The sequence below is a fragment of the Hylaeus volcanicus genome, chromosome 2, assembly GCF_026283585.1.
Source record: "Hylaeus volcanicus isolate JK05 chromosome 2, UHH_iyHylVolc1.0_haploid, whole genome shotgun sequence".
Taxonomy (NCBI): Eukaryota; Metazoa; Arthropoda; class Insecta; order Hymenoptera; family Colletidae; genus Hylaeus; species Hylaeus volcanicus.
The window spans coordinates 2,070,058-2,083,141 of NC_071977.1; the positions used below are offsets into that span (position 1 = coordinate 2,070,058).

Here is a 13,084-nt window from a genome sequence, read left to right on the forward strand (position 1 = left end):
TACTTTTTGTTGACCAATCAGTCTATTTAGTACCACGGTTCTTCACCGATTTCTTTATAGAAAATTCTTATTACATTCGAGATCATTTGCTTGTTTATTTCTCCAAGCTCTCGTGTATTTTCCCACCGTTTCTTCTATTTCTTTTTCCTCGCAGAAACTCTGGATTGCGAAGACCGCCGCCAATGGAACGTATCCGCAATTATTGCGTCAGCAATCGCGGTCTGCGTGGTCGGTGATTGGCCGGTCCCGAAGAGCGGGAAATCCCCGTTGAAACCTGCTCTTCCGCGGTGTCCGTCCCCGCGGTTCTCCCGCTGACGTCTTTCGCGTCACCGCCGACCCCGTGGTTCGTCAGAGACATTCCGACGACCGGCGATCAGTATCGCGCTGTACGACACCGTCGCGACGTCGCTCGTTTTCCTTGGGACTCCCCCGTGGACAGTTCACAGAGAACAGTGATGCGATATTTGTGTTGACTGCTCGTTGGACACGCACGTTCAGTGGTTTACCGATACGTTTATCGATCAGAAATCTTCGTACACGAACCGCGTTACTCGTTCTTTGATAGACATCGAGCGAAATCGAAGAATGGACCCGTTTGACAGTTACGACAGGTCCGACTTACCGGAGGTGAGTTGCAATCCAAGCGGGAAAACTTGTTTGTGTACTGCGATTCTATCTTACTGCACGTGTTAGGCTTACGTCGTAAACATGCGTCGCGTAATTTTTATTCTATCCACGTGCCATCGTTGAAGAATTGCCCGTAGTAAATCCGCCAAACGAAATAGCTATGTTTTATCAGTTGGTGTATGAATAAGAACGAACCAGACACGGAGTCAATAGAAATCATAGTAAATCCAATAGTTTGCGCGTTAATGAATCTGTCCCTGTTCAGAATTCAAATTTTCAATCGGTTTCCATTCCTTTGAGGAGCACTTTGAATTTTAATTAGACTTCGAATTCCTTTCCTTCGTTTCTATTATCTCTTAACTTCTTTAGAAGATAAAAAATTACCAGTATTTCGTTGCATTACGAAGTAAGATGGTACTTACTCCAAACATATGTTGACAAGTTGTTTTATTTCGCCGTGACACTATTCCAGCCGAAAGGTGCGCGTTTTAAGTAAAGTGGTAACCGTCGGACGTATGATAATTCCTGCGCTTATGCTGCGACGTAAAACGAGTGCATTCGTAGATTGCGTGAATCCTGATATGCGGTCGTATCCAGTTTACGATATTTTGTGAGTAATAGACCGTATCTAACTGCAAAGTGGAGCAACATTTTCAAAGATATCGTTTCGATTGCGTCTTACAGTACAATATTGCACGGGCGTCGATGGAACTGGCGCTTAGAATACGAAAATAAAGCGACGATCCAAAACGCTTCGGGGGAATGCAAGGTTTCAGTGGCGCCACTTCTGCGACAAAACAAACGCGTTTACACGTAGAATTACTCTGTCGGTTCTTTTACAGTAATCAAAGAACTCCGGTACCTGTTTCTCACTACCATAGCAATTTTATAACATTTTTACGTAAACGATGAATGCTTATCGTTTATACATTGAATAATGTATATTTTACATTCAGATTAATAAGACACTGTCTCTCTCCACCAACGCATTTTTATATAATTATTACGTCAACGATAAATGCTTATCGTTCGTACTTGTAATGATTACATGCCCATTTTACATTTAAATTAATAAAAGCATAGAGATAGACAGGGCCGGCGTTAGGGAGGGTCACGGTCGGACAACCGCCCGGGGCGCCAGATTTTTGGGGGTGTCGCAGTCCGGTGTCCCTAATGTACGAATATACCGATATACAGGTTGTCCCAACACCTTGAAAGGGGTGGTTCGGGAGGTGATTTGAAACAACTTTTTCCTTAGCGAAAATGTTGTCCGAGACTTCGTTGAGGAGATATTAACGGAAAACGCTAACCAATCAGAGCACGAGGATGCCGATGGAGCGGCCGCGGTAGCGTATGAGCGCGGCCGCCTAGCGCGTAGCTTACGCTCAACCGACATACTCGCGCTCTGATTGGTCGGGGTTTTCCCTTAATATCTCCTTAACGAAGCCTCGGACAACATTTTCGCTAAGGAAAAAGTTGTTTCAAATCACCTCCTGAACCACCTCTTTCAAGGACCTCCAACATTTTTGGAACATCCTGTATATATCTCTGAAGGGGCGCCACGATAATCTTGCCCGAGGCGCCAATATTGCTAAAACCGGCCCTGGAGATAGGTAGGGTACCGCGGTTCCTTTTCTAACAGTGAGACATTTTCACTTGCAGGCGATGCCTCAACGGCTTCAAACATGTTTCGGTGTATCGTAACGACATCAATGCACGGAATATCAAATTGTAATGTTAATTATACGCTCGTAAAGTTGACACTGCATTGTAAAAATGTATCTTTTGTATTGTAATTTTTGTCCTCCGTCGAGGTTTACAGAAAACACACGGAGTACATTAATGAGCCGCACGTCAATTCCAGTATTGACAATGCACCTCGCGTGTCGGTGTTGAAATGTTACCGCAACAATTTATTCTTCTTATTATACCGTGATTTATCCAACCGTGGAACGTCCATATGCTAAAGGAAAGAAAAAACACATTGGCTATGAGAACGACGGACGAGAGAGCTGAATTTTTTCAAGATTAATGTTCTTAAGCAAACCCGTGCGTATTCGTCGGTAAATGACGCGTCGCTATCGCTTATTACAGGCGCTTGGATCGCCTAAAGGCATACTGTGCTCAAAAAAAAAAAAAAAAAAAAAAATGGAGGAGATAATAATGTTCAAAAAAAGAAAATAACCGTCAGGCGGCTATTTATTGCAAATTGTCAGTACCTGTTCCGCGTAGACATTCCACTTATTTATAATCACGGCGCAAATGCGTTTCTGCATGCGCACAGAAACGTTCGAAAACAAAGTTGCGACGATCTTCTTCTTTTTCTTTTTTTTTTCTTTTTTACATCGTATTAAAAAGACGGACGAACGTTTGAGAACCTGATTCAGTTTCGGGTTTCCTTTGTCATGTGGCACGTTTCGGTTACAGGTGTACCCGTCGTTCCCTAATCTCAACGATGACGATGATCACTTTTTATTGGACATGGACTCGTTGGTGACGAGAAAAAGCAACGCCCTGACGACGCGCAGTTACGAATCGAACCGAAAGAAATGTAGCTTCGGTACGGCTGAAAATAATATCACGATAATTAAATGATTAAGTCCGAGGTGTACTACACGCACTCGAACAGATCAATGTTTGCAAAGTAGTTGAACGTATGTACATATTGTAATCATGTTTGATCGGCTCGTATACCCACGAATGCCCGACAGCTCTAGTTTCCAATCCATTTCCTATTCTCTTGCAAGTCATAGCATAATTTTAGTTCTCGTTAGGCACGTTCCACGTGCGCACATTAATTTTCTTTCTAATAGCGCGTGCTCAACAGGTGACGAGAACAATGAGGTGATCGACGGTACCGGCTGGACGGAGAAACCTATCAGGAACTGGTGTCAGGAGGAGACGATAAATTGGCTAATGTCCGCGGCGTCTTACATCGGGCAACCGTACAGTTTAATCCAACACAGCCTCGCGGTGCCAGGAAACGAGTTGGTCACCTTCACGAGAAACGATTTTATCAATCACGATCCCATATACGGTGATCGACTCTATGACCTACTCCACTCCCAGCATATCTCGAATCTGCGTATGTAACTGCTACTGATAACGAGTGTAGTAGACCGTCCATTGAATAAGTATCGAGTCAACTACGGAATGCTATTTCTCTTACACCTTCTCGATATTTGCTTTAATACTTGACCGTTCTCAATATATCGCAATTTATTACACTCGTATCCTATACTCTATACTGTAATAATCTGTGTAATAATCTGTACTGTAATAAAGAAAATGTATAACTTTGATTGCAGTTCCATCGTTCGACACCATTCACCCTCATTCCGAAGACGAATACGCGCGGATCAATTCCAATAACGCTTCAGGTAACCGTGAGTTTAGGTTTTGTTTACGCGCGGCGGAACGTTGTGTATATTTAAATTTTTGCATTCTTGCAGACGCTGAATCAGACAACAGTATCGAAGTCTCCACGAAACGACCACCGGGTAGACCGAGGGTATTAAAAGCGAAGAAAAACTGTAAGCATCGTTAACGTACCGGAAATATTCATTCGGGTGAATTTAAGTAACGAATTATGTAATTCTGCTTTTAGCCACCAGCCAGGGAAAGCTTTGGGAGTTTATTAGGGATTTATTACGCAATCGAGAAACGTGTCCAAGTTTAATCTGCTGGGAAGATTATTCGCAAGCGAAATTTCGGTTCGTTAAAAGCGACGAAGTCGCGAAACGATGGGGTTCGCGGAAAGGAAACACAAAGATGACTTATGAGAAACTAAGTCGAGCCATGAGGTAATTAATAAATCAAAGAAAATGTGCAACGTAATGTAAATTAATATTTTTACAACATCCAAATATTGTTCCAGGTATTATTATAAAAGTAAAATCTTCCTTCCTGTACTTGGTCGAAGATTGGTCTACCAATTTGGGCCCAACGCAAAGGGTTGGCAGACCGATAATCCAAATTTCTGTCGTTGATCTACTTATCTCTAAGAGTTTCCCGGGTTCTACGGATTCCCATCAAGTTTCGATTCTTGTAAAAATTGTATAGATATTATAAAAAATATTTGTGATCCATAAACATCGTGCGAGGGTTGCTTCTGGAAGTTGTACAGGAAAGAAACAAAAATGCCGGACATTATTCTTATCGATGCATTTCAACTTTAGAGCAGCGAACGTAACGTTTCGATACGGAACAAAAATATCGAAAGTATTTTGATAATGGAAAAAATAAGCGTTGGCTCGATTAAGAATTTTAAAAGACTAAGGAGAACAGATCTAGTATTATAGGTGATATACACTGACTATATGTAAATAATATAAAGACAGTATGAATGAACAAAAACGCCGAGATTCTTCATATCATTGTACGCGTGAACGTGAGCCTGTGAAAATAAGTGGGACTGAGACGTGTGTGCGAATTGATTTAATTTTATATAAGGTTTTCACAATGTATTTAATATTAAGCATAATAGATCGTTTACTTATGTAAAAGTATACATATAATCAAGAAAGGCAATAATTCTCGTGACTTACAATCAAATAAATTTGCTATTACTTATTCTTTTTTTATATCACAGAGTTGTGTTATGTACCTTAATTTGGAAGCATGAGTGTCTTTTAAGTCGACCCATTGACTAACGGTCGATTTTAAAAGAGGAAACTAAATTACATGTGACAAACGACGCAGCACAATCTCGGACATTTTTCTCGAGGATAATCGTTAATGGTCTCGAGAAAAAAATAATTGAACTTGTATCGTCTGTTTACAATCTATGGAAGATGGAATATCAGATTTAATACGTGTCATATCAACGAACCCTAATTAGCAGTTAAAGTGTCGACAGCTACATACTTATAGCACATGCAAAATTGCTTGCATGGATATTTCTATTTGAAAAAAATGTTGAACGATTCAATTATTTGTTAACAAATATTTAAATTTTAAATTGATAGCATCGTGGTCGGTAGATATACAAGCTAAAAGCATGCATAATCTGTTTTATAAATCGAGTTGTAGAAGATAGTTAAGGCTGTTGGATTGCGTTTAATTTGAGCGAACTCGGTTATCGTTGTTTATATAGTATGAGCTTAATGAAAATACCGACTGCACTCGTACTTGACTCGGTTTTGCAATATGTATATTTAAACGATTAGAAGTTGCAAGACCAACATGTGAAAATATTCACGTGACCTTACCCAGTAAATATGGCCGCCAAAGGCCATTGTTTTACACAAACGTAGTTTTACTCGGTAATTTGCCACGAATGTTCGACTGCCATTATCCGAGTCAATTAAGTATTCATGCAACCGGCAACGTACTTAATCATTTGTTTACTACTACCGTAATAACTCTTCATACAAAATTCGACGGAACTGTAAAATAAAATACTATCGCCACTTTTCTTGGAAATATCTAATTTTCCTGGAAAATTTAATTGTTAGCTTAATTACAAATGTAAATTTAATGACTATTGAAAGGCACGAATCGTAAACAACCACTATCGTGAATTACGTATCACTTCAGACGGCATTGTGGAAAGAATGTGCGTTTATGCTCACGTAAAATAATGTACGGAAACAATTCAATGCGATCTTTGGTTACGAAAAATACCATAAGATAACGTAGAAAAAGGAAATCTTTCAAAAATCATTCGTTCACGTGCTATATTCATTTCGGGGATAAAAGAGAAGCTTTCGGTGTACGCGAAGTTACGTGACTTTCTACTGTTAAAAGGCTTCAAAATGTAAAGCGTAATACATTAAAAGATACGAATACGAGATGTTATGCTAGATCGTTTCAACCTCATTTCACCTACCGTTAACTTTTAATGATAGTCATCAACAAGGTTATGACCAGCAAGCTGTCCTGGACCCTATGTTTTTGTGTTTGGCACTTACATCTATTGTGTGAACTTTGAAGCGAGCACTGAAGCCTTATTCTAGATAATAAACTTGCCGTATATTTTTAATATGAATTGCAATAATAAGCCCCCGTATATCCTTTATATGTCTGCGACAAATTATCTTACCAGTCAGGATCTCACCTGTGAAACAGATTATTCAAACTATTATTCTATTCCACGCGTTTTAATTTTCAAAAATTACCACTTCGTTTACCTTCGGTAATGCTAATTGGTTCGCTTAACGAAAATACTGTTTGCTTCCAATGCGTTGGGGTTGAGTGGGGTCCTGTACTGAAGTGAACTGGATTGTCCAAGTCGAAAAAGATATCGAAAAAGCCCACAATCGCGGTTAACGATCCAGTTTTTTTCACTGTTAATTCAAAGGGCGATGCGAAGTTTACGCAATCAGTCGTTACTTTATACAAGTCGAACTCTTGAATTTCAACCGTACTCGTTATTAATTCGTCGGCAACGCAAATCTCAATGTTCGGTTCTCGTACAACTTGTGCTTTCATACAACTCATTTTAAAACCGTATACGTTTGACCAATAATCGATAAGTTCGACGTATCTCCCTGTGAAACAAAGGAGAATATTTTTGTTATTTTTATTATTAAATAGTAATTCCATTAATGTACATTGTCAACGAGTATATAGTAGGACGTACTAGTATCTCCGCTTCCAACGATATTGAGCGTACACCTGTTGGGTAGAAGTATTCCATTGGGCGCCAAGTAATGATCCCTAGCGTATATCACTGTGTCTAGCATACCCTCGTACAAGAGAAAATAGCCCATCCATTCGGATACAATTGCATCTACTTTTTCTTCGTCGAGATTAATGTCCTCGAGGCGACCTTTTTTTAGAGTGATAATATCACTTAAATTGTTTTCTCTATAGCGTGTTAAAAAGGATCATATTAGGTATACGAAAATAGCTGCAGTATATTATGCTTTGAAATCAGAATCTACGCAATTCTTTGTAGGCATTACGTTTACCTCACTATATCGATAGCGTGATATATTACATCCGATTGATCTACACTGATAACTTTGCGACACCCAGTTTTTGCCGCAAACATAGATAGAATACCAGTACCGCAACCAACGTCAAGCACCACAGAGTTGCTAAACCTATTTGCATTTGTTAATAATGCATCTCTATAACTTTCTGTTCGTACTTTATCCTACAAAAAAATGATACTCGTAACGTTATTAATTTTCATTTAAACTAACAGGTGTAGACTTACTGTTAACATCTCGTGGTGTATAGCAAAATGACTGTATGTATTAAAATAGCCTTTGTCAATGTTGCAATTAGAATTACCAGAAGGAGTGATACTGTTGTTTCCATCCATATCCTCGTCTAGTACCAACTTTCGCGTTTTCTCTGACATTTCATCTATTTGCTAAGAGTTAACGTCGTTAGACATATCTCACAAATATAAAACGTTCGCATAAATACCTGTTTTGCCATGAAACACGCTAATTCGCGTTGCTCTAATTGTGCCCGCAACGTTTGAATTGTCTTTTGCAATTCTACAAAATGCGCCTCGGATAACGTGACGCATCCATTCTCTGAATTTACAGTATAAGCTACAGGTTTTGTCGTTTTCTCTTCTAAATCCTCGATATCTGTAAACAAATAGAATCTGGTTCCACCTTGCCAGAAAAGCATCTTTGCTTACCATAATATTTTGATTAAACTCACCAAACATCAACCAAGGATCGTCCTCTATGATAGGCCTTAAATACTCGTCGCTCTCCCATGTTTTTATATTCAATGCATTTAATTGGTCCGGTAAGACATTCTTATGACGTATAAAGTTAATCAATTTAATATAAGAATAAGTGTCCAGAGAGTGTCTCGTCACAAAATTCTTTAAGTCAAATCTATGTGATGAAACAAGGTGCTCCAGGGCCATGGAAAAGTTGTTTGTAACCTCGTTACAGAAGAGGCACGGTATAGACTCAAAATCCTCTGTCATCTCATCCCAATCATCTCCGCTGTCATCATCGCTCCTTCCATCCATTTTGCAGTCATAATCGCTTCTTAGTGGAGTGGCTAGCGAATAAAAGTAATTACAAGTGTGAGAGTGCATCCGGTACCAATGAAATTATGTGAAAGTAAGACATTAATGACAAAACTATGTACACTTTATCGTTCATTAGATATTTTTTAAGTAATCTTTCGATAAAATTGATGAAATTACTAAAAGTGTCAAATTGACGATGTGTAATTGAAGAATATATATGTAAAATTTTAGTGATTTTTGGAGACGTAGGAAGAAAAATTTAATGCTTACCTTGCTCTGTCATTCTGCGAATAATTGGTCTCAATAATATGTGACGGTTATTGATATCTAAACAGAAACGTTTAAATGTTTTCAAGGTTAGAAATCCGCACTTGCTCGAATCATACGGACACGTGCAGAAGCAGGCGAAGCCTTTCGCTCGATGTTCTCTATTATCTCGCGGTCCGAGCCAATAAAAACAACCCTTCTGTTTGCGTAGGTGGTCCTCCTTAAACTAGAATATAATATTTATCGATTCCACTCGGTGCATAAGAGCACTTGACCTTTCAAAGCTTTTCTTTTTCACGAAACTTTTCTGGCCTACACCGCGAGAAAATTGGAACACTTTCCCCGAAACACAGGGAATACGATTATGTAGTCAAACATAGTCAATAATCAATAAATAATCAAATAAAACGGTTTTCCATCATTTATTGAACGTTATCTAAAGAATTTTGTTTTCTGATTTCTACGAGAATTGTGAAAGAAGACTGGTATATAGAATTAACTACTGTCATTCTTGTTTTTCGAATCTCGTCCGCCAAAATTTTTTTCGGATTGCCATATTTACTCTATAGATATTATCCTTTCGTGTATTTACATACACGAAATTAATAGTAATAGTATGCATTTGCATACATACTATCTAATTCTGAGGCATTCATAATTAAAATCTACCAACGTTATTATTGAAAGAAACGTATTTATTATAAAAGTGATTATTACAAAAATATTTCCTGACATTTAAAGGAACATTAATACTGAGTTGTTTCAATTATTAGGTTGTCCCAAAAGTTTCTTTCGCTTTATTAATAAGTAATACATGCACAATATTTTATGTTTTATGTTACATTACTGAATTGTGCACGATTCATTTTGCTCCATTACTGCTACAACACGAATATCTATGAAATTAGATTGTCTATTTATATAAACACGACCACATAAAATAATTGAGTGCAACTCATGAAAGAAACTTTCGGGACAACCTAATACTTCACAGCGATTTCTTTCGAATTATTTATTCGATTTTATGGTTCTGTGCTGTTCCAGTTCCATATATAGCATCCCATTCGACATAAGTCGTTAAACTAGATTCAGATACACTAGGACGTACATGTATCAATGCTTCCTTAAAGTCTTCAATTGTCACCTGCCTAACATCTTCCTTCCTAATATTTTCTAATTGACTGAACGAAATACATCTAATCGGGCCCATACTGGCTTCTTTGCATAAATTGGACATGTCTGCTCCGGAATATCCTTTCGATTGTTGAGCTACGTCGTTAACATCTTCTTCTGTAAGATTGTGCGGTATCGTTAGCAATAGATTATTTATGATTTGTTTACGAGCTTGAAACTCTGGTAAGGGAACGTAGAGTCGTTTAACGAGTCGTCTTCGTGCTGCCTCGTCCAGTTCGTGAGGTCTGTTCGTTGCTCCTACGATTAAAATACGATCTTCGTCCGCAGTCGCGGCTCCATCTAATTGTACCAAGAACTCAGTTTTCAATCTTCTAGAACTCTCGTGCTCGGTCTCCGATCTCTGAGTGAGCAACGAGTCTATTTCGTCCACGAAAATAACCGATGGCTGATAAACTCTAGCGACAGCAAACAACGCTCTGACCATTTTCTCCCCTTCGCCTATCCATTTCGAAGTCAAAGAGCTGGCAGAAATGGAAAAGAACGTCGATTTACTCTGCGAAGCTATGCATTTCCCTATGAGAGTCTTTCCGGTACCGGGCGGGCCGAATAATAAAATTCCTTTAGGTGGCCTGCGTAAACCAGTAAAAATATCAGGCCTTAACATAGGATACACGACTACTTCTTTGATAATTTTCTTTGCATATTGAAGGCCAGCTATGTCGTCCCAAGAGATGGTCGTTTTGGAGTCCATTATTTCATTCCTTATCAACTCAACCATTTTAGGCTCTATGTTCTTCAGTCTTTCATCTTCCACTTCCCCTGTATCGGTTTCGCTGTTGTACATGTTCTCTTGACCGCTCGTTTTCTCTTTTTCTCTTTTAAACGGGCAAACAAATTGAGAATTAACAGCGACTTTGCCACCTAAAGTCTTTTTTGCCGCTGGCTTGTTAACTTTCATCTGTTGCACGGTTAATTCGTCTCGAGCAGTTTTGAAGTAGTTCGATTTAGTTTTAGGTGCCGCGGAATCTTCCTCGCTGTTCTGAACGAAAACTTGCGATTTTAATTTCGAATTACTTCTGTGCATATTGAACGAGTCTTCTTTTAGAAGTTTAGACTGTGTCTTATGTTCAAATTTAATAGGTCGTTGCTGCCGTGGAAAATGTTGATGTTCCTGAGTTATGGGGGAAGATTTAGGTATCTGTTTTTTCGCGTAATTTACTTGTGTACTATTGGTTTCATCTACAGAGTTACTCGACGAGAAAGAAAACGGCTCCGCTTCGTCTTGACTATCTTCTCTGAGCCTAACTTTATCATCTAAGCTTGAATACAAAGTTAGATTTGATTTTGCGTGACCGCTGATTTTCCTGTTTCGAGTACAAGATTCTTTATTTTTCCAAGTACTTATGATATTCTCTATGTGTCTATCATTGAAAGCCCTTCCGTGACATGGCATTGTTTTGTCATCTTGGCAAGGTAAAGGTTTTATAAAATTCAGCGCCATATCTACGTCATGTAAACTAGTCTTCCATGTCTGTGGATTGTTATTGATCTTTGATGTTTGAGCTTTAAATTGTTTCCAATAGTTATTTACACCATTCTTGTTCTCCATCAGATTCTGGTAATCTTCTAAACTTCTTCTAAGCAAGCAAGCTGCCATATCTTCAGATTCGCTGCGAGTTATAATTTAAATATATGTAGAAAAAGATTATATTTAGGAATAGATATGTCCAAATAATTTAAATTCCCTTACGATTGCCTTGCAGTTAAATATTTAGTGGCAAGACATCTGCGCTCAATGTCTACAACCTCTGTGTCATCCTTATCAGCTTGTGAAAATTTTAAAATGTGATACGCTGCTAAATAATTATGTTTCTCCTTATTAGATGCTACGTCAGTGGTGGCCATATCTGTTAACAAAATAAATATATAAGCATGTACCCCTCGCCTAACCTTCAATAATAAAACATAATTCAGTACTGTGCTTAATGATTGATTTAAACAATTACTTAAAAAATACAGTATAAAATCATTCAGGGTTTCAAGACTGTGACTTAATCAAGCTGTAATTTTAATTATAATATTATAATTAATATTTGTCGTACCTGCATCATGTATGTAAACATGTAATCAACTTTAGCTGTAGATTATAGAAAAATAATAAATTAAATTTTTGTAATTATTGTAAAGTTTTTATGTGAATAAAATAACAAATAGTTTATAATAATTCGCATTCATTCATTTGACTACAGTTGTCGGATAGGCAGAATACCGCGGCGACATCTAGCGGCGTGAGGTGGAAACTACTCCATGACAAACTTGGGCGGTTCGCCAAGAGATGGCGCCACATTTCTGTTTATTTTTAGTTATTTAAAAACTAGGCATTAGAGTCTCGTCCTTCTAACACAATCTAACATCTCCTTTACACTTCCTGACATTCTAGCCTAACATTCCTGACATTCTCCCTAATTCTAGCTCGAAACGTACCTTTTGTATCAGAGTCACATGAACAAAGAGTTATATTTTGTTCCTTACTCGGATCCAATGGTACCCTAAATTCTAAGTAAGTATATACAGCAGAGAGAACTGCAACGCTCGCTCCAATGCGCATGATCAGGAAAAATCCCACGAATGTCCATCACTGCGTTAATAATTTGGAAATATTGTTAAGTCAACGTTTTAAACTTTATTTTACATTATCTTTAATCGTATAAGAAGAAAACTATTAATAATGTGGATCCTTCACTTTTGTATTCTGCTAGAAAAACGGGTAAGTAACCGACACATGCCCTAAAAATGATTGATAAATGATAATTGTTAAGTTCAGTTGTTCAGTTATCAATTTATTTATTTTTATAAGTCTAATCTACTTATGTACACATTTTTTTATCTCTATAAAAGTAAATATAACAATTCAATGATGTTAGTATCATATAATTTGTTTTTACAGTACATGTTATTCAGTACTTGTAAAAACACCAATCTCTAACTATGTGTAAAGTATTGATTCTGTAGTCTAATTGTATAATTACTTGCAACACATGGAGGCACTTACGTAATTTTGTATATATTAAAATTGTATGTATAATCAGCCACAATGAGCTTTAC

The 13,084-nt window shown here is 37.9% G+C and overlaps 3 protein-coding genes across 6 annotated transcripts; 1 reads left to right on the forward strand and 2 right to left on the reverse strand.

Moving 5' to 3' along the window:
* Positions 1 to 22: 22 nt before the first annotated feature.
* On the forward strand, positions 23 to 5,210 carry LOC128885145 (ETS-related transcription factor Elf-5-like). Of its 2 annotated transcripts, none has more exons than XM_054138995.1 (7): positions 23 to 627; positions 3,055 to 3,187; positions 3,455 to 3,712; positions 3,936 to 4,007; positions 4,080 to 4,160; positions 4,235 to 4,430; positions 4,505 to 5,210. In XM_054138995.1, the coding sequence occupies exons 1-7, from the start codon at positions 586 to 588 to the stop codon at positions 4,614 to 4,616; spliced, it is 894 nt and encodes a 297-aa protein (XP_053994970.1). In that variant the 5' UTR covers positions 23 to 585; the 3' UTR covers positions 4,617 to 5,210. The 2 variants fall into 2 exon arrangements, with proteins under 2 accessions (XP_053994970.1, XP_053994971.1); XM_054138996.1 differs by lacking the exon at positions 23 to 627 and adding an exon at positions 2,519 to 2,676.
* Positions 5,211 to 5,727: 517 nt separating this feature from the next.
* LOC128885144 (protein arginine N-methyltransferase 3) lies at positions 5,728 to 9,357 on the reverse strand. Its single transcript, XM_054138994.1, has 8 exons — positions 8,849 to 9,357; positions 8,254 to 8,607; positions 8,008 to 8,177; positions 7,793 to 7,951; positions 7,542 to 7,729; positions 7,211 to 7,437; positions 6,759 to 7,118; positions 5,728 to 6,685 (listed from the first exon to the last, which is right to left on the reverse strand). Exons 1-8 carry the CDS (start codon positions 8,859 to 8,861, stop codon positions 6,576 to 6,578), a joined length of 1,581 nt encoding a protein of 526 aa, XP_053994969.1. The 5' UTR covers positions 8,862 to 9,357; the 3' UTR covers positions 5,728 to 6,575.
* A 154-nt stretch (positions 9,358 to 9,511) lies between these two features.
* On the reverse strand, positions 9,512 to 12,602 carry LOC128885139 (fidgetin-like protein 1). 3 transcript variants are annotated; one of them, XM_054138985.1, is made up of 3 exons: positions 12,464 to 12,602; positions 11,730 to 11,886; positions 9,512 to 11,649 (listed from the first exon to the last, which is right to left on the reverse strand). In XM_054138985.1, the coding sequence occupies exons 1-3, from the start codon at positions 12,585 to 12,587 to the stop codon at positions 9,858 to 9,860; spliced, it is 2,073 nt and encodes a 690-aa protein (XP_053994960.1). In that variant the 5' UTR covers positions 12,588 to 12,602; the 3' UTR covers positions 9,512 to 9,857. The 3 variants fall into 3 exon arrangements, with proteins under 3 accessions (XP_053994960.1, XP_053994962.1, XP_053994961.1); XM_054138987.1 differs by lacking the exon at positions 12,464 to 12,602 and adding an exon at positions 11,986 to 12,001; XM_054138986.1 differs by lacking the exon at positions 12,464 to 12,602 and adding an exon at positions 12,082 to 12,236 and having other exon boundaries at positions 9,513 to 11,649.
* Positions 12,603 to 13,084: the final 482 nt, after the last annotated feature.

Bases quoted from the DNA above. Each gene is read 5' to 3' on its own strand.
- LOC128885144 (XM_054138994.1), bottom strand. The intron at 8,178-8,253 runs GTGAGTTTAATC...ATTTGTTTACAG, and splicing joins CGATCCTTGGTTGATGTTTG to ATATCGAGGATTTAGAAGAG. The intron at 7,952-8,007 runs GTATTTATGCGA...GTTAACTCTTAG, and splicing joins CGTGTTTCATGGCAAAACAG to CAAATAGATGAAATGTCAGA.
- LOC128885145 (XM_054138995.1), top strand. From the start codon at position 586: ATGGACCCGTTTGACAGTTACGACAGGTCCGACTTACCGGAG. The intron at 3,188-3,454 runs GTACGGCTGAAA...CGTGCTCAACAG, and splicing joins CCGAAAGAAATGTAGCTTCG to GTGACGAGAACAATGAGGTG. The intron at 4,008-4,079 runs GTAACCGTGAGT...GCATTCTTGCAG, and splicing joins CAATTCCAATAACGCTTCAG to ACGCTGAATCAGACAACAGT.
- LOC128885139 (XM_054138985.1), bottom strand. From the start codon at position 12,587: ATGCGCATTGGAGCGAGCGTTGCAGTTCTCTCTGCTGTATATACTTAC. The intron at 11,887-12,463 runs GTACGTTTCGAG...TTTTGTTAACAG, and splicing joins ATGTGACTCTGATACAAAAG to ATATGGCCACCACTGACGTA. The intron at 11,650-11,729 runs GTAAGGGAATTT...TATAACTCGCAG, and splicing joins TATTTAACTGCAAGGCAATC to CGAATCTGAAGATATGGCAG.